The sequence below is a fragment of the Antedon mediterranea genome, chromosome 4, assembly GCF_964355755.1.
Source record: "Antedon mediterranea chromosome 4, ecAntMedi1.1, whole genome shotgun sequence".
NCBI classification, from domain to species: domain Eukaryota; kingdom Metazoa; phylum Echinodermata; class Crinoidea; order Comatulida; family Antedonidae; genus Antedon; species Antedon mediterranea.
In genome coordinates this window covers 35,251,475-35,273,273 of record NC_092673.1, presented here as the reverse complement: position 1 = coordinate 35,273,273, position 21,799 = coordinate 35,251,475, and the positions used below count along the sequence as shown (strand labels likewise).

General features: G+C 33.3%; 1 protein-coding gene across 2 annotated transcripts in view; it reads left to right on the top strand.

Moving 5' to 3' along the window:
* Nucleotides 1-21,799, top strand: part of LOC140047419 (G-protein-signaling modulator 2-like) — a 72,050-nt gene that overhangs the window by 22,900 nt on the left and 27,351 nt on the right. For both annotated transcript variants that reach the window (XM_072092441.1, XM_072092440.1), the window contains exons 7-11: nt 1,806-1,961; nt 2,446-2,554; nt 3,445-3,515; nt 9,855-9,886; nt 20,313-20,380. In XM_072092441.1, the coding sequence (XP_071948542.1) occupies nt 1,806-1,961; nt 2,446-2,554; nt 3,445-3,515; nt 9,855-9,886; nt 20,313-20,380 (436 nt within the window). The remainder of the gene's footprint in view (nt 1-1,805; nt 1,962-2,445; nt 2,555-3,444; nt 3,516-9,854; nt 9,887-20,312; nt 20,381-21,799) is intronic.

Here is a 21,799-nt window from a genome sequence, read left to right as displayed (position 1 = left end):
ACATTGATTAAAAATATGTACAACAAATAATTCCTTATTAACTTGAGGTTAATTAAAGAAAGTATTTACATTTAAGGGATCAAGTTAAAATTTTTCTTCTGCAGTTGCAGTGCAATTCTATTTTTAGAATGGTGGGGTTTAACAGTTAAGACATATCGAGCCACCAACCTAAAACTTGGAATCCATGTCGTCCATGCAATCCAACTGTAATCCTAACCTCCTAATATTTGCTAAATTTCTTATGAAGCTGGGACTATAAACTCTGTCATATACGATTTATGTTGGACAGAATGGCTCCTGATAATACTGTACATTGAATCAGTTTAAATGATTTATTTCAGTGTTGTAGAATGTCCAGTTTATTCATCTTCTGTTGTCTAATGTGGAAGCTGGTTTAATTCAACAAGCTGAGTAAATAACAGTCTGTGTCAATCAACTTCTTCATTGTTATGATTTCTCATTCTAAAACATTTTAAAATAACTTGCAATTTAATGCACATGGAATGCTCACGTAAATTGTTATGTTAAGAGCAAATATTTGTCTCTATTGAATTGGGTTTCAAATGTTGTAATAAGCAACCACGTTCTTAACCATGCACATGTGCAGACAAAGTACCAATGGTTTTACATCCGAAGTACAAGGCAATAAGAGTACAGGGATCTTAAGCCCTTACATTATATCGGCAATATGGCACTGAAATGTCTCAAACTCTCAGAAGAGTAAACAGGATCTTGCCCTTACATTATACATCGGCAATATGGCACTGACATGTCTCAAACTCTCATAAGAGTAAACAGGATCTTGCCCTTACATTATATCGGCAATATGGCACTGACATGTCTCAAACTCTCATAAAAGTAAACGGGATCTTGCCCTTACATTATATCGGCAATATGGCACTGACATGTCTCAAACTCTCATAAGAGTAAACAGGATCTTGTCCTTGCATTATATCGGCAATATGGCACTGACATGTCTCAAACTCTCATAAAAGTAAACGGGATCTTGCCCTTACATTATATCGGCAATATGGCACTGACATGTCTCAAACTCTCATAAGAGTAAACAGGATCTTGTCCTTACATTATATCGGCAATATGGCACTGACATGTCTCAAACTCTCATAAAAGTAAACGGGATCTTGCCCTTACATTATATCGGCAATATGGCACTGACATGTCGAAAACTCTCATAAGAGTAAACAGGATCTTGTCCTTACTTTATATCGGCAATATGGCACTGACATGTCTCAAACTCTCATGATATCTCTTTACCATTATGCCATTGCTCTCATGAGGTTTCACTCGTGAAACAGTTGTGTAGTCAAAAATAATGAACAATTTATTTGATAACTTTTCAACTACATTTTTTCACTGCAATAATGTATGATTTCAGTTTGTTTGAATATACTGAGAGCGTGTTATGAGATTGCAACTTGTCGCATTGCCTGTATACTGAGAGCGTGTTATGAGATCGCAACTTGTCGCATTGCCTGTGTCCTGAGAGCGTGTTATGAGATCGCAACTTGTCGCATTGCCTGTATACTGAGAGCGTGTTATGAGATCGCAACTTGTCGCATTGCCTGTATACTGAGAGCGTGTTATGAGATCAGAACTTGTCGCATTGCCTGTGTCCTGCAAGAAACTTTACTTGTGTTTGGCTCTCTCCACCCAGGTGTACAAAAAAGTACCTGGTTAGGTCAAAGCACAAACTGTGCTGATTACTGCCATACGTGTTTAATGTGAGTAATAATGTGAAAGCATTTAATTAAATTCTGTATCTTTTGTTATTTTATTTATTTCAGGAGATCACTACAGATTGCAAGAGGACTTGGGGATCAGGCGATAGAAGCTCAAGCATGCTACAGTCTCGGCAACACTTTCACTTTATTGAGGGATTTTGAACAAGCGGTAGAATACCACATGAGGCATTTACGCATTGCACAAATTCTGAGTGATAGGCAAGTATTTTTATGTATAATTAATATGTGAAAAAGGTCTATTTTTGTTATGTTAAAAATTAGTTTTACTTGGTTTACAAGACATTGATGCATCCAGTAATTGGCAATCTGCCAATCTGTTGATCAATTAAAGAAAGGTAAAGTAAATGTTTTGAGAGAATAAAGCTGGACTTTTCGTCCAAATAAAAGTTTTAGCATAACTCCCATGCGAACATAACTCCCATGCGAACAGCACAGTAACTTTGCCCGACTCACTGAGCTTGCCCAGTATCTCACCTAGCCAAAAAATTCAGTGCTAACATTATAACTCAGTAAAACTTAAGTACATGTGCGGACAACGGACAGTTACGATTGCGACTTAATATTATATATATAATTATATATGCAAAAATCCAAGCACTGGCATTTTTACATGGAAATAAATCCTGTACAGTCAGTTAACGAAATTAATAATCTTTTCATTTTTTAATCATTTTTTTTGCAGAGTTGGCGAGGGAAGAGCATGCTGGAGTCTGGGAAATGCACACACGAATCTACAAAATTATGAAAAAGCAATTGAATATACAACATTCCACTTTGAGATATCCAAAGAGGTACAGTTGTAATCTTGTTTACGCTTTTATCATTGCCTGCACAAAGGTTAAAGTTCATTCACCATTGCATGCAAATTTTGAATAGCAAAGTTCTGGTTGATTTGTGACAGTTAACAAAGGTGTAATTCATCAAGTTTAAACACTTTGCTGTTACAACATAAAATGTGACATCGCATTATGGTATAAAACCATAACTCTGTAGGCCTGAACATTCACTCAGTTAAAGCCGATGTTAGCTTTCCTTTAAAGGGTAGCTCTGGGCTTAAAATGTCTACTATCATGAAATATAACCTTAAAATGAAATAAATAGCTTTTATAACAACATTTATGATAAGATAATAAAGAAAGAAAATTTACTCTCATTTTAATGTAAATTAAAAACAATTTTTATTACCAATAGTTTCCAGGTTAATGATCATAAGTCATTGAAAGTCAGCCTATCTTATAGCATTACGAAAAAGTCAGGTATCACCACTTTAAAGAAAGGCCTTATTTCACAATGGTCATTCTGATTTTCCGCTATTGAAAATAAAGTCATTATCAATATTATCAATAAAGTAGGGTCATTATCAATATTGTTGCAAAGGTTCATATTTTATAATAAACAATAGAAATTTGAAATTACCGTGTAGCTACCCTTTAAGGTTTACTGTCAGGTGTTATAGCCTTACCACATATTTATATAAGTCCCATGACTATATAACCTGTCTTGTTTTCTGTTCTGCCGGGTGTATCTTTATTTCTTCATCAGTTCTATTAAAAAATCTCCATGTCATCTCCTCTCAAGGGATCTGATATTTGTCTCAATATAGCATCAACGAATGAACCAGATAGTATGACCTCTGCAAGCATGTGAATATTAATTTTTACGATAATTTCTTTTCTTTCAGGTCGGTGATAGAACAGGTGAAGTCACAGCACAAATGAATTTAAGGAACCTAGGAAGATTAGTGGAAAATGGGTAGGTATCTTTAAATCTGGCATTTTATTGTGTGATTGGGTGAATGACATTTGCAAAATTGTTTTCTGATTTGTGCAATCAACCGTACAGTCAACCAGGTCTAACCGATCATGCGGAACACCTTCAGATTATCTGTTACAGACATTTTGTCTACTTACTTTGTTTTGATAAAATTAAAGTTTTAAGAGCTTCTAAAAGAATAATGTGAGTCTATTAAATTTGTATTGCATATTAAATCCTAACTCTATTAATGGGACATCTTTAGGTCGATACAAAGTGTTGTCCCCTAAATCAGGGTGGACATCTTTAGGTCCATACAAAGTGTCCCCTAAATCAGGGTGGACATCTTTAGGTCCATACAAAGTGTCCCCTAAATCAGGGTGGACATCTTTAGGTCCATACAAAGTGTTGTCCCCTAAATCAGGGTGGACATCTTTAGGTCCATACAAAGTGTTGTCCCCTAAATCAGGGTGGACATCTTTAGGTCCATACAAAGTGTTGTCCCCTAAATCAGGGTGGACATCTTTAGGTCCATACAAAGTGTCCCCTAAATCAGGGTGGACATCTTTAGGTCCATACAAAGTGTCCCCTAAATCAGGGTGGACATCTTTAGGTCCATACAAAGTGTTGTCCCCTAAATCAGGGTGGACATCTTTAGGTCCATACAAAGTGTCCCCTAAATCAGGGTGGACATCTTTAGGTCCATACAAAGTGTCCCCTAAATCAGGGTGGACATCTTTAGGTCCATACAAAGTGTCCCCTAAATCAGGGTGGACATCTTTAGGTCCATACAAAGTGTCCCCTAAATCAGGGTGGACATCTTTAGGTCCATACAAAGTGTCCCCTAAATCAGGGTGGACATCTTTAGGTCCATACAAAGTGTCCCCTAAATCAGGGTGGACATCTTTAGGTCCATACAAAGTGTCCCCTAAATCAGGGTGGACATCTTTAGGTCCATACAAAGTGTCCCCTAAATCAGGGTGAACTGTATTTTTTTACACTTATTTAACAATCATAAAGGCTACGTTCACAGCCTCAAGCCTGGCGCAACTCACCGCGATTGAGATTTTTGTAGTGTGACCGAACGTGGATCGCACGCGACTGGCTTGAAATCAATTTCAATCCAACTCAACCCAGACGCGCTACCCAGATTGACCCTGAGTTAACCTTAGCATGACCGGGATTGATATTTTTTTTGGAATCTGGCCAATCACAGCCATCAACTCTGTGTTGTTTATTGGGAATTTTAGAGTGGATGGATATCCACATGGCTTTTTTTTGTGTGGATCGTTTCGTCGGGTTTTGGTTGAGTTTTTAGATAACACGTGAAGATATCAAAGAGATTTGTGCATTAATTTTTCTTCTTGTAATCTGAGGTCCTTCGTAACTATCACCGGCATTTTGTACTCTGTGCATTGCCATCTAGTGAATTGAAGACGAAACTAGCATCGGCTAGCCTACTACAGTAGTATTAGATAGGATACCGCCTCTGTCTGCGGCAGGCCTATGCTTACGATCAGTCGATCGATTACATTATATATATTTTAAAAATTTAAATCATCTACATTAACAACAAAATGCATAGGCCTAGTGAATTCTAAATAAAATTGTACTACAGATTGGCTCACGTAATCTATTTAGCTAGCTGACTGAATTCCGAACAGTATTCGAATAGTGTGACCGCCCAATAAACTCAAGCCTGGCTTGAAATCTCAATCGCGTTAAGTCGTGCCAGGCTTGAGGCTTTAGTGTGACCGTAGCCACAGTCTGAAATGAAAATATGAATAGTTACATAAATTTACTATAATACCAGAAGTACCCCAATTTAAAAAAAAATTGTTATTTATCTAAAAAGTTTAATTCTGTTGAACTGTATTTTAAACCATTTTCCTCCAAAATAAACAACTTATAATAATTGTCCTAGAAAGTGCTCTTGTCTCACATCATTAAGAAATATTGCCTTCTGTCTGGCAAAGAAAAATTGTCATCACACATTACTAAATTCAACTTTAAATATCAACGATATTACCATAAATAAATCAATTTTTCCACAACATACATTACAACTTGTAATTAATAATATTATCAAAGCTTTAATTAAGCTGATTATATTATAATTTTAAAATGAAACATTTTAGTGTTTTCAATACTCTGCCATTCCTGTTAAATCATTGTTCAGAAATGCAGTGCATGATTGATTCCCATAGGGAAACTTTTAATTACGAGTTGTCAATTCAACATTAACAGTAAATAAAATCAATAATGGAGAGATTTCCAAACCTTGCCAATACGAAAAAGATAAAACATACATTTTGAAATTTCTGAGCTAATCACTTATTCAAATTTAACACAGTTTTTTTTATAAGTACAGTAATAATATGATATAGTTTTGGACCTATGTTATCTCTTTTGCTTTGAATCAAGAATGCATGGTTATTATAATTATGCTTAAATGCAGATAAATGTATTAAATTACTAAAACTGAAAAATAGCAATTTTAAAGTTTTCTCTCATTGTGATTTAAAGATATTATCCCCTGAAAAAATATTGTTTTAAATTTGTTTGTTGAATATGCTATTTTAATGTCACACAATAGTTTGGATCGAAAAAAGAAAAAAAAATTACATGAAAAAAATGTAATTTATAGCAAAACATTCAACCAAAAGCCCATTGCAGATATGTACAGAAGACCTCCAGTTTTAAGTTCTTATCCAAGAAGACACAAGTTTGGTTCTTAATCAACCATGAATCATGTGATGTGTGTGTATGGTAATCATAACAAGTTACAATCAGTATGTGATGTGTGTGTATGGTAATCATAACAAGTTACAATCAGTATGTGATGTGTGTGTATGGTAATCATAACAAGTTACAATCAGTATGTGATGTGTGTGTATGGTCATAACAAGTTACAATCAGTATGTGATGTGTGTGTATGGTAATCATAACAAGTTACAATCAGTTTCATTGTCGACATAAAGACTCATACACTACTTCCTTTCAGTTGTACTCATTTTCGATCAGTTGCTTGTCAGTACGCTCTCTAGTTCTTTTCAGTTTGTCAATATTTCATTGAGTACGCTCTCTAGTTTCTTTTCTAGTTCTTTTTCGTGCATTTATACTAACAAATATCTTTTTTATTAATATAATAATAATAATATATCAAAAATTTATTAAATAATATTCATCGCATAATATGCAATCTACAATAATTTAATTAATTGATATAACAAATTTATTATACATACTGTAACATCATTTGAATAAAAAGAACAAATCACATATCTACACATAATCATAACATCGTATACTCTATCTCTAACAATTTATTCAATCTTCTATCGACTAAAGCCGAAGTATAGTCGTTATCTCGGGACCGTTCTATGGCCACCACCAGGTAGGTTTACTTCATTAAGGCTTCTATGAATGGATGTACTGGTTGGGAGCAGGAACGCTAGTAGACCAAACCCACCAGTACCGTTTTGATTACGATCAATCGGAAAATTACCTCATGACGTTATATAGGCCTAGGTGCCGACATAGGACTCTAGCAGGAATGTACTTTCTAGTAATTTCTCGCATTCAAAATCTACACTTTGGCACTAACAAACTTTTCCTATTTCTACATCCTAAACTGCTTTTTTATTTTTCTACCATCATACCTTCTATATTTTCATCCTTTATCTATTATACGATATAAACAGCATTACACGCGTACATCGTAACGCGAGCATTTCATTCTATACGCATACGCACTTTTATCGAACATAATTTAAACCAAACCAAATCATACATACAACGATAAGACATCAACCGATTCAGTTCAAAACCAGTTTAAGGTAAACATTTTAAATTTAAATTAATTTATGTTTCTATCCACTCTACCATTTTCATATAAAGATATTGTGGAACCACGTCAGGTCAAGTTCAATATTGAATATCGAAACGTGGAAGGCTGAAGGCGCTTGACCTTTGACAAGATCGCCTAAATTTTTAATATATTAACTTTACAATACTTAGTGTTGTATATTCTGGTACAGCCGCTCCATAATCTCTTTGCTTTTCTTCCTTATATCTATATTTTTTATTTATACTAACAAATATCTTTTTTATTAATATAATAATAATAATATATCAAACATTTATTAAATAATATTCATCGCATAATATGCAATCTACGATAATTTAATTAATTGATATAACAAATTTATTAAATACATAACATCATTTGAATAAAAAGAACAAATCACATATCTACACATAATCATAACATCGTATACTCTATTCTAACAATTTATTCAATCTTCTATCGACTAAAGCCGAAGTATAGTCGTTATCTCGGGACCGTTCTATGGCCACCACCAGGTAGGCTTACTTCATTAAGGCTTCTATGAATGGATTTACTGGTTGGGAGCAGGAACGCTAGTAGACCAAACCCAGTACGGTTTTGATTACGATCAATCGGGAAATTACCTCATGACGTCATACACTACTTCCTTTCAGTTGTACTCATTTTCGATCAGTTGCTTGTCAGTACGCTCTCTAGTTCTTGAATTCTTGAATCTCAGTTGCTTGCTTGTCAGTACGCTCTCTAGTTCTTTTCAGTTTGTCAATATTTCATTGAGTACGCTCTAGTTCTTTTCAGTTTGTCAATATTTCATTGAGTATGCTCTCTAGTTCTTTTCAGTTTGTCAATATTTCATTGAGTACGCTCTCTAGTTCTTTTCAGTTTGTCAATATTTCATTGAGTATGCTCTCTAGTTCTTTTCAGTTTGTCAATATTTCATTGAGTATGCTCTCTAGTTCTTTTCAGTTTGTCAATATTTCATTGAGTATGCTCTCTAGTTCTTTTCAGTTTGTCAATATTTCATTGAGTATGCTCTCTAGTTCTTTTCAGTTTGTCAATATTTCATTGAGTACGCTCTCTAGTTCTTTTCAGTTTGTCAATATTTCATTGAGTACGCTCTAGTTCTTTTCAGTTTGTCAATATTTCATTGAGTACGCTTTCTAGTTCTTTTCAGTTTGTCAATATTTCATTGAGTATGCTCTCTAGTTCTTTTCAGTTTGTCAATATTTCATTGAGTATGCTCTCTAGTTCTTTTCAGTTTGTCAATATTTCATTGAGTACGCTCTCTAGTTGTTTTCAGTTTGTCAATATTTCATTGAGTACGCTCTCTAGTTCTTTTCAGTTTGTCAATATTTCATTGAGTATGCTCTCTAGTTCTTTTCAGTTTGTCAATATTTCATTGAGTATGCTCTCTAGTTCTTTTCAGTTTGTCAATATTTCATTGAGTATGCTCTCTAGTTCTTTTCAGTTTGTCAATATTTCATTGAGTACGCTCTCTAGTTCTTTTCAGTTTGTCAATATTTCATTGAGTATGCTCTCTAGTTCTTTTCAGTTTGTCAATATTTCATTGAGTATGCTCTCTAGTTCTTTTCAGTTTGTCAATATTTCATTGAGTATGCTCTCTAGTTCTTTTCAGTTTGTCAATATTTCATTGAGTATGCTCTCTAGTTCTTTTCAGTTTGTCAATATTTCATTGAGTACGCTCTCTAGTTCTTTTCAGTTTGTAAATATTTCATTGAGTATGCTCTCTAGTTCTTTTCAGTTTGTCAATATTTCATTGAGTACGCTTTCTAGTTCTTTTCAGTTTGTCAACATTTCATTGAGTACGCTCTCTAGTTCTTTTCAGTTTGTCAATATTTCATTGAGTATGCTCTCTAGTTCTTTTCAGTTTGTCAATATTTCATTGAGTATGCTCTCTAGTTCTTTTCAGTTTGTCAATATTTCATTGAGTATGCTCTCTAGTTCTTTTCAGTTTGTCAATATTTCATTGCCATGCAAAACGTGTTGCATTTTTTATTGTAGACTCTCTTGTCAATGAACACTGTCATTTTTTCCTGGTCAAGTACACACTACAATTATAATTATAATGTTTCATTTAAATTATTTTTGCAAAGAATTACATTGCAGACAATTACAGACGTGATGATGTCACTGGTGACCTTCTTCTTTTCAGTCATAAATCTCTTAATTACAATGGTGATAATGAAGGATTTCTCATGGAGAAATTTACTTTCTAATTAATTTATTATCCATTTCACTTATCCTGAGGTTTGACGACCCAGACGTAACAAAATATAGCTACTGTATCAACAGCAACGTTTTTCTGTATGCTGATGTTTGTTTATTTTCAGCATGGCTACTAAATATCAGTAAATAAATGGCATTGACTTGGCCCTTATGCAATTTAGCTTAAGTACGTACAATTTACACTTTTAATTGCTAACCATTAGTACCAACACTTTACTGTTATAATTGTTTTGCTCTCCCAACAGTCTGTGCAGTACAAGTACCATAGGATCAAAAGGTGAGTGCAGCTCCTACTGTTATAGCATTTTTCTAATATTTAATTATTCATAGGTCCTTTGAAAACGACATCTATTCATCTGTCAATTAGCAGCTAGCTGGTATCGTCCACATGGGACGTGGTACAGCAAGGTAAACACACGTTATTGCCAAGACGTCAATATTAATGGCTGTTGGTAATTCATCAATTTCAATTTACAATGTTCATTGGAATATATCAGAATTCTGCTTTTTGGTTTTACTTTATTATTTTTGACAATGTTTTCAAAATGTTTGCTTTATTGCACCTTTATCCCTAGTAGTACTACCTCATAGTCTCTCTGAAAATATAGTTTGGGGAAAAACAGCGGCGTAACCCCGTAATTACTCTGCATTATAAAAGTATTTTCGGCATATGTCATTTAAAAGTACAGGTACATAATTATTTAAAGGTGAAATTTTATAGGGAGGCTACGTCTGTGTCTTTAAACTATGTAAAACAATTTTTATTAATAAACATTCATGTTTATGCTGATATCTACAGGTATATGCTTACACTAAGTATATGCTTACACTAAGTATATGCTTACACTAAGTATATGCTTACACTAAGTATATGCTTACACTAAGTATATGCTTACACTAAGTATATGCTTACACTAAGTATATGCTTACACTAAGTATATGCTTACACTAAGTATATGCTTACACTAAGGACAACAATTATAATTGTATTTGTATTATACATTAGTTTAACTCACACACTTGTTATTTTGAAATATTGGACCTTAAAAAATGTACAAAATGTTTTTTGTTCACAAACTATGGAGGTGACGTTGGTAAACCATTTGATTAATCAGTTTCAACGATCGTAACATTAGTTGAACTAGCCGAAACTCAACGTCGACTGAAAAACAGGCTTAAATAACTAAGCCTGAACATACCATAGTCTTTCAAATCCCAAACTGACATTTACTAATAATAATTTATATAGTGCTAGTTGACTAACAGCAGATCTGCACATGCCCAAAGAAGCAGTACTGTAGTGCTGCAGTAAAAGAAAAAAATAAAAGAAAATAAGCAGTAGTGCTCCAGTAAAAGAAAAAAGAAAATAGAGATTGAATAGATTATTCATCCATTTATGTTCATATCTAAATTGCAAATCAACATTTTGAATGTAGTTGTTAAACATTTGTACACCTGTTATTTTTTATTGGTAGGAAGACTAACAATAATAAATAACTGTAAGTTCTAAATGATGTTTCCGTTCCATTTATAAGCTTAGAACTTGATTGCGTCGTGAGGTTAGCCTATCAAAGAGTGTTATATGTATTTTTCAAATGTCAGACCTAAAGTGTTGACCATCCTTAACAATCTTTTAATTTGTATCCAAATCCGATACAGATGTTTCATAAGCCGTTTTTTTTGTTTTGGTTTTCAGTAGCTTATGGTTTATATTTTTTGTTTAATGATACACTATAAATAAACCTTAGAATGTATTACTGCAAGTACTTTGGATTATCTCAACTTACCCAAAAAGATTTTTGCCATTTGTTGGGGAGGCAAAACATAGGTATAATTTATATGTATTAATATCTTGAAATATAATAAAAATACTGTCACATATATTGTGTGATGTGGTGATTGGCGATTGCAATTTGCATTCAATCAGGTAGTAGGCTAGGTGATGATGACGTCTACTGTAGGCTCACTAATAAAACAGTAATTTTAAATTAGACTTACTGTACATTCACCGTTAATTTTATCACCAACAGTATTTTTGATGAACTCTTGTTTTTATAAAAAGTACTTTGCCATGTGCAATATACAGTATGTACCACCACACCAGTTAACCACACAATACTTGTTATTATTTTTCCCTCTTCTTTTGTGTGTTTGGCCCCCTAACTATTAATATCGTCAAGTACTGTATTCATAATAAATAGGTTATAGATATTAAAAGTTGGATTAAAAACTGTGGCAACAAAAATATTTTTACACAAATGATGATATTACATTATGTCACACAAATTACAATAATTTAACTTTTGTCAAGTAAACAGTAACATAGGATTATTACACATTTTAATATTTGTTTATATAAATGTTGTAGTTGATCCATTTACAAGTAGCCTAGTCCCAAAATTGTTATTCTTTCCATAATTTCATTTAAAATCACAAAATATGTGAGATTAAAAAATGATACAAGAAAAAACATTAAGGTAATATATGAAAGTGTTTGTTTTTTTCACAAAATTAAATATGAATATATTTTTTAATATTATTAAAAAATGGTGATTACCTTGAGAAACAATCTTGAACCAAGCTCTAGTCAATGCTTATGATGTACCAAACTAATTTACCACAATATCTTTTTAATATCAGTTTAAGTGATGGATCTATTATCTTTGGTGACCTAGTTACTAACTTGACTTTATTTATTTTATACGATGATGTCTCTCATTAGTCTTTTTATCACAGCTATCATATGTAATTGGTATCATAGCAGCAATTCAATCCCATTAACTTCTTTCATTATATTTTAATACATTGCAACTACTTTAGTACCATTCACACATTTTAAAATAAATCTGAAACCAGAAATAATTTCTTCAATCTTATTTGCTTTTTATCTATAAAATATAATTTTCGAAAGAATTTTAAATTTGTTAAGCTCTGTCTACACTATCAAATTAGTTTGACAAAAAATATGTGGTGTGCCCAAATATGGTATTGATATGATGTATCGTGTGTCCATATATGGGCACATCACATGAAGTTTGATAGTATAGACAGAGCTTAAGAATGATTATAACAATTGTTGAGGTCCATAACGATCTATGCTTACTTTGACTTCTTTTGAAACCACATAGTAAAGGTTTTTTTTAAAATTTCATGGGATGGTGTCAATTCATGAAGGCTATACTGATCTTCTTTCCATAAATGACAAAGGTAGTCCCACACAACAATACTTGTGGAAAATGATATGTGTATACTGTATACAAATTACACAACAGCTAGATAACATAAATTTACAACTAGAGGTTATAAATAATTTCTAGACATGTTTGGCTGTGAAATATGATATCCCTACATCGGAAATGGAATAAACCTAGGCACTTGTCGAACATAGACAGGTGTAGTGATTTATTAGATGTTCCAATGTAATTAAAGGGAGGATTGAGGTGCGAAATGCATATATTACTACGCAGTTATAATGGATCCTAGACAGAATACGGTTATAGGTCAGTGCTTGTTAACATACATATTGAAGATGATAATGTTCTATACCAGAGATGTGAAGAAGAGGGTGTGTTTTAATATTGGTATGGTGTGAAGATAATAATGTGTGTACATCTCTATCATTACCCGAGGTGTGAGTAATGTTACTTTTTATTGGATGCTGGAGAGGTTTCTGTGAAACATCTGCCCTTGTTAGTACATGTGAAAACTAATAAATCAAATATTATTCAACATATAATTCCTGATATTGGCTTTACAATCATTATCATTATCACTAGAACCCCTATTAAAGGGACACTTTTAGGACCCAGCAAAGTGTCTTTTTTAGTAAGATGAGTATACCTCTGTATAAAAGTGTTAAAACACATATTTCCCCTCATTAACCCCTAATAAAAGGGGTATTCCCTGACTAGGAATGTCTCAAAAGATAAGTTGTTGTTGTTTGTGAATGATAGACCTGCTGCAGTCATGCAATAAATGTATTAAATTACTTTGCATATCAAAACTGCTTATAACTTATAGAAAGAGTGATGAGTGGACAAAGATAAAATGTTTTTTATAAATTTAGAATGGCAATAGAGTGATGTACTTATTGCCACCCTCAGCAAAGTACAGTATGTGTATTCTAATCCACCCTCAGCAAGGTACAGTATGTGTATTCTAATCCACCCTCAGCAAGGTACAGTATGTGTATTCTAATCCACCCTCAGCAAAGTACAGTATGTGTATTCTAATCCACCCTCAGCAAGGTACAGTATGTGTTTTCTAATCCACCCTCAGCAAAGTACAGTATGTGTATTCTAATCCACCCTCAGCAAGGTACAGTATGTGTATTCTAATCCACCCTCAGCAAGGTACAGTATGTGTATTCTAATCCACCCTCAGCAAGGTACAGTATGTGTATTCTAATCCACCCTCAGCAAGGTACAGTATGTGTATTCTAATCCACCCTCAGCAAAGTACAGTATGTGTATTCTAATCCATGTTCAAAATGTTTTTGTACACAAAGTGTTTTAGAACCATGCGTTATAGTAGACCTATGATTACAACTATATTTGCATTATGTTTGTAGACATATGAACCGCAGCAGCAGCATGTCATTTACTTTTTTTGCAATACATATGTAATTCAAGAATGCAAATTTCAAATTGGATGTATCGCAACTGAATTTATAAACACATTTACATATTTGTTGAGCACACAACCATTAAACAGGTCATTTGCTTGTTAATATATAAAAATATGATACAGTTTTCAACACAATATTTTCAGAGCATACAAAAACAATAAAACCTGTATAAAATTTATAGTAAGGGTATTGTAATATAGAAGCAAACTAAAAATATTTTAATTCATACAACCTTAGTGAAGGATGGAGTTGGGCAGGGCATTTGCCAATAATGTTTAGTGAAGGATGGAGTTGGGCAGGGCATTTGACAATAATGTTTTGTAAAGGATGGAGTTGGGCAGGGCATTTGCCAATAATGTTTTGTAAAGGATGGAGTTGGGCAGGGCATTTGCCAATAATGTTTAGTGAAGGATGGAGTTGGGCAGGGCATTTGACAATAATGTTTTGTAAAGGATGGAGTTGGGCAGGGCATTTACCAATAATGTTTTGTGAAGGATGGAGTTGGGCAGGGCATTTGCCAATAATGTTTTGTAAGGGATGGAGTTGGGCAGGGCATTTACCAATAATGTTTAGTGAAGGATGGAGTTGGGCAGGGCATTTGCCAATAATGTTTTGTGAAGGATGGAGTTGGGCAGGGCATTTGCCAATAATGTTTTGTGAAGGATGGAGTTGGGCAGGGCATTTGCCAATAATGTTTTGTGAAGGATGGAGTTGGGCAGGGCATTTGCCAATAATGTTTTGTAAGGGATGGAGTTGGGCAGGGCATTTGACAATAATGTTTTGTGAAGGATGGAGTTGGGCAGGGCATTTGCCAATAATGTTTTGTGAAGAATGGAGTTGGGCAGGGCATTTGCCAATAATGTTTTGTAAAGGATGGAGTTGGGCAGGGCATTTGCCAATAATGTTTTGTAAGGGATGGAGTTGGGCAGGGCATTTACCAATAATGTTTTGTGAAGGATGGAGTTGGGCAGGGCATTTACCAATAATGTTTTGTAAAGGATGGAGTTGGGCAGGGCATTTACCAATAATGTTTTGTGAAGGATGGAGTTGGGCAGGGCATTTTCCAATAATGTTTTGTAAAGGATGGAGTTGGGCAGGGCATTTACCAATAATGTTTTGTGAAGGATGGAGTTGGGCAGGGCATTTGACAATAATGTTTTGTGAAGGATTGAGTTGGGCAGGGCATTTACCAATAATGTTTTATGAAGGATGGAGTTGGGCAGGGCATTTGCCAATAATGTTTTGTGAAGGATAGAGTTGGGCAGGGCATTTGCCAATAATTTTTTATGGGTAGGCATGGAGTAATCCATTTATTTTAAAGCTTCCCATCCACCTAATTTTAAGTACCCACCCACCTTATTTTAAGCACCCACCCACCTTATTTTAAGCACCCACCCACCCAATTTCAAGCACCCACCCACCTTATTTTAAGCATCTACCCACCTTATTTCAAGCATGCACCTACCTAATATCAAGCACCTCCCTACCTAATTTCAAGCACCACCCAATTAATTTCAAGCACCCATCCAATTAATTTCAAGCACCCACCCAATTAATTTCAAGCACCCACCCACCTAATTTCAAGCACCCACCCACCTAATTTCAAGCACCCACCCAATTAATTTCAAGCACCTACCCAATTAATTTCAAGCACTTACCAATCTAATTTTAAGCGCCCATCCACCTTATTTCAAAGCACCCACCCACCTAATTTCAAGGACTCACCCACCTAATTTCAAGCACCAACCCAATTAATTTCAAGCACCCATCCAATTAATTTCAAGCACCCACCCAATTAATTTCAAGCACCCACCCAATTAATTTCAAGCACCCACCCACTTAATTTCAAGCACCCACCCAATTAATTTCAAGCACCCACTCGCCTAATTTCAAGCACCTACCAACCTAATTTTAAGTGCCCACCCACCTTATTTCAAAGCACCCACCTAATTTCAAGCATTTTTTTCTAAACCTATTTCTAAGTTTTTTACACCCAACCTACACTGTACATCAGCTACAGTATCTAAGTAAGTTGATTTTATCGTTCTTTCAATAAAAAGAGTTCGTCCAATTAATATTGATTCTTATAATGACTTGATTATAAATATACTCATAATGTTCACATTTAAAGTAGGCCTTCATATTATTAATAAACAATATACTTTAAATGGAAATTTGATAAAAAGTTAATCTTAATGTTTCTGGGAAGTATGTACGTTAAATTTTACCGTGACATTATTACCTTTTACTAAATTTACATGAAATTGATACTGATAGTGAGAGATGAAAGCTTTGGAATTATGTTTCAGCTTCATCTTATGGCTTATGTATCGGTTTATTTATTTTGAAGTATACTTGAGATGTTATTTACAGATTAAAATGTTGCGTAGATGAAATAGCCCCACCCCTCTTCCTCTTCTTTCGAATGAGAAAAAAAGTTTTCAAATAAGTGGTCAGACAGACAAGAAATATGTGTGTGTAATAGTGCAGACATTGTGTGCCAGTACCTTGTAAAAGAAAGGAAAACAAGTCAAGCCTAAAAATCATTCCAGAATGAAAAAATTTTGGAGTGAAATCATTCTAGAGTGAACTTTAATGCCAGTGTGAAATCATTCTAGAGTGAACTGTAATGCCAGAGTGAAATAATTTTAGAGTGAACTGTAATGCCAGTGTGAAATCATTCTAGAGTGAACTGTAATGCCAATGTGAAATCATTCTAGAGTGAACTAATGCCAGTGTGAAATCATTCTAGAGTGAACTGTAATGCCAGAGTGAAATCATTTTGGAGTGAACTGTAATGCCAGAGTGAAATCATTCTAGATTGAACTGTAATGCCAGTGTGAAATCATTTTAGAGTGAACTGTAATGCCAGAGTGAAATCATTCTAGAGTGAACTGCAATGCCAGAGTGAAATCATTTTAGAGTGAACTGTAATGCCAGAGTGAAATCATTCTAGATTGAACTGTAATGCCAGTGTGAAATCATTCTAAAGTGAACTGTAATGCCAGAGTGAAATCATTCTAGAGTGAACTGTAATGCCAGAGTGAAATAATTTTAGAGTGAACTGTAATGCCAGAGTGAAATCATTCTAGAGTGAACTGTAATGCCAATGTGAAATCATTCTAGAGTGAACTAATGCCAGTGTGAAATCATTCTAGAGTGAACTGTAATGCCAGAGTGAAATCATTTTAGAGTGAACTGTAATGCCAGAGTGAAATCATTCTAGATTGAACTGTAATGCCAGTGTGAAATCATTTTAGAGTGAACTGTAATGCCAGAGTGAAATCATTCTAGAGTGAACTGTAATGCCAGAGTGAAATCATTTTAGAGTGAACTGTAATGCCAGAGTGAAATCATTCTAGATTGAACTGTAATGCCAGTGTGAAATCATTCTAGAGTGAACTGTAATGCCAGAGTGAAATACACAGATAGAGTGAAATAATGACAGGGAAATATTGACAGAGTAAAATAATGCCAGTAGTGGAGCTGTAGCTTGGTGGTTCACATGCTTGCCTCCCAATCCCAAGGTCCAGGGTTCAATCCTGACCTAGTGCCAGAGTTGTAAATCACAACTCTTTCGACTCCACTTCCTAAGCCTCAAATGAGACTTAGTTTATAAGCACGATAAAATATAAAATAAATAATGCCAGGGTGAAATAATGACAGTGAAATAATGCCGGAGTGAATTAATGACAGTGGAACAACTTTATTACAATCCTCCCCTTCCCACCCCCTTCATTAGAATAATCTTGCTTATTTACAATTTTAAATGACATCATAAATAAGAGGAATATGTAGCAGTAGTCATATACTGACAAATGACTTGTGGCGATTCAGATTGTCCATTTCAATTTATATTATAAAATGCAAAATCAGAAGAAGTTCACAATTTTATAAAAAGCTCAAGATATCCGACATGCTTTCATTTATCCAGGTCTTAAAAACTTGTTTTAAATAGCTAAATCAAATGCAGCCAACTGATATTCCTCCTTAATATCAAGGGCTATATTATTTCAATAGTAATAGTACTTGCCTCTAACTTTGTGCTTGTTTGTTTTGGAGAGAGAAACATTAACAGGATTGTGCAAGAACAAATATTTTATTTTTTTATTTTATTTCATTTTATTTCAACCACATCCAAAATCCAAAAATCGCCAATTACAGGATGCCTTGCATGGATCTTGTTGTTGTCGTCGAGAACTTCCATTTACATCAATAAAAAAATCAATTTATCAATATCATTTATATAATCATTTAAAAATCAAAATAAATCAATATCTTTTTTATTTTATCAACATTATCATCATTTATTCAATTAAATTTTTTTATTGCAGTTGAATTTACAATTAAATAACTATTAACAAAATATTTAAAAATACACCAAATTTCACATTACAACATATAAAAATAACATTAAAATATAAACCAAGACTATATTGATATCATGATTTAATAACTCAACACCATTATCATAATCAACTTCAACATTTAAATTTCAACATTTGTTTCATAAATGTTAACTTTCATCTCAAGTGATTAAGTCAAAGGAGACTATAGGAATTCTCTAATTCGTATATTCTCCAGATAATATTAAAGAGATCTCAATCAAATCAAGTGTATATAATAAACCTATTCATTGAATATAACAAGCTTTGATTTGAACCCTAGTGCCATGACCTTTAATCGGCACTTAACCACTTGCCCACTTAGAATGCATTATACCAATCTGTAATTCAATATCAAGAATAAAATTGAGCAAGACAACTTGTATAGAGGAAGTTTACTGCTATTAGGATGTTTGTGTATTTTATGTGAGTTTATACTGCTATTATGATTTTTTGAAGGACTTTTATATAATATTCAGGATTTTTATACTGGTACTTAAATTTTATTTATTTTTTTGTAAAGTTATACATTTTCGAATTTGTGTATTTATATATACAAGCAAGTGTATTAATTGTGTTGTCCCAGGTTTGTACTTTGTGTCATTCTGAACTGGGGCGCATCTAGGCTAACTCATGAATGAGATATACTACTTGTAAACATTTTGAGAATTTTGTTCAATGGAAGACTGGTGACTGAGTTGTGCGTTTTAAAACATGCTTAGTGCAGATTCTGATATCTGCACCAGCTCCATCGTGAAATTCCTAATGCCATTATTTTGGTAATGGCTTATAGGTATGTGTGTTATAAAGCGATCTATGTGCAATAACATTGTACGATCTGGCCTGTATGTAAATAATGTTTTATTTATTTATATTATACGACAGCTAAAAATGAATAAACTTTACATTTACACTGTAGATTATAAACAAAAAATCAACAATTTTCAATGACCTATTTATTCCAAAAGAAAAACCTGTTTTACCACAGTTTCTTTTCATAGAATCATTCTGTTGTTGTATAATCCATTGTTTTGAGCTTTTAAAATTAGAAAATTCTAATTGGTTTTAAACATTAAGAAAATTGACCTTAGTGACTCTAGTACTTAGCATTCACTCTAAGTGATAATTTCAAATGTATAATAAATCAGAGGTTTTACACCGTGGGAAATTAACGATTTAACTGTCAAACGTCATAACAGTATAATAACATCAAAGTTTCAATTTTGAAATCATTTAAAATCTTGCTTTATGTTATATCGACAACATTTCAAATCATTTGTTTCAATGCACTTTGACAATACATTGTTTAAACCATAGAATAAGATTTTCTTCACATCCAAGCCTTGGGGTTTTTAGAACTGTGCATATATATATAATAATTAATATCGAGGTTCATCTAATTTCTTATAATAAACCATCAATGAGGTCTTTAATATATTTCATGTGTTTGATTGGATTTTAGTTGCCAATGAGTTTATTTATTCCACTGTCAAACAATATGCATATTTTTTAATTTAAAATTATTTCATTATAGTGAAATAACAATTTAAAAAAAACGAGGTTACAACTACATCATGGATCATTATCAAAGTCCAATGAAGAAATTCTAAAAAGCAACTAATTTAAATTATTTTCCTTTTTATATGTATATATTTTACATTCAGTTATTTTGTTTTTATCAATTATTTCAGATGATGTTGTTAAACCAAGAAGACGTAGCATGGAAAACCTTAAGCTAGTCAGAATGACGCCTGATAAGGTATGTATTTGTTTATTTAACCACACTCTTGTTTACAAGATCAGCCAATTCTGACTTATGAGTGAACAAATATATAATATAGCAATTAAAATAGACACACATAAAGAAATCAAATAAAACTCATACAACACCAAACCTCAACATCTTTTTGTTTTTTTCTTTTCTCAAGTATTCACAAGCTACTGTAAAACCAGAAACTCTCACACACATGAAACTTTTGCACATTTCGCGAGTGATTGAAATTTGCTTCATGGCGCGAATAATTTTCAGAAAGTATTAAGTATGCAAAATACTAGCTAAACTAGAGTATGTGCGTATGAAGGTTGTGCGCACAATGCGATCTTGTTAATTTAGCTCTATTTACGCGATATATTGTCCCTTGTTTCACAGGGATATGAAACATGGGTGGTACATGTTCTACTGTAGTGTAATTAACGAATAATCACAGTAAAAGGCCACAACACAACTAATTCATATTCCCAAGTTCAATTTAAATCAGTCTAGTATGAAATTTAGATGTCACATGACTCCCATCACTTCCCACATGTGAGCCTTAAATGGCTATTAAATCTCTTTCCAGTTTTCTATGTAATTCTCTGGCATTAAAATTAATATTCTTAGCTCTTTAGTTGAAAATATGCTAATTAACCAAGCTTAAATTCTGTCAATGTGGATTTATTAAATATTTGTTTTGTCATCAATGTGTTTACTTTCATTATAATTTAAATCCAGTATGTACATATAACTGAACGATTAACTTTTAAAATCAATACACAACAAATAATGGAAGATGTACATGTTGTTGGCTAATATTCAAAATGTTTAGTGTTATTTTGAAAATTTCTGAAGAATAAAATGAAAATTGTTCAATTTTGCGTTAATCTTATATGACAATGATACTCCAGGAAAAATAAATGCTTGACTTTGTTGTGTTGAAACGCTTCATAAAAATTTTATAAAAAAAATACATTTTTGTAAATTGTCTTTTATAGCGCACACATTTGGTATGGTTTATATACCCTATTTGATTAAATTTTGTTGATAAAGAGTTGTTTATTGAAAGTCATTTGACACCAGTGGCGGATCTAGGATCTGACGAGGGGGGGTGGCTACGGAAGTGGCAAACGAGGTGCGTAGCACCGAGCGGGGGAGGGTTTGGGAGGGGGTGTCCCCTCTGGAGGTTCCGAAAATTTTTAAAAAAATAGATGCTTACACACTGTTTAATAGGCTAGAGAAACTGTTTCACACTTAATAACAAATATTACATAGGGGCCTAATGTAAATTTAAATACATCCTTCCTAAATAGGCCTACTGTACGGATCTTTTTCGACGAACTAATAATAAACTTTGATCGAAAAACCTTCAAACAAAATGAACATTAATGCGGTACTCCGAAAATGCCTCGATAGAGTGCATGT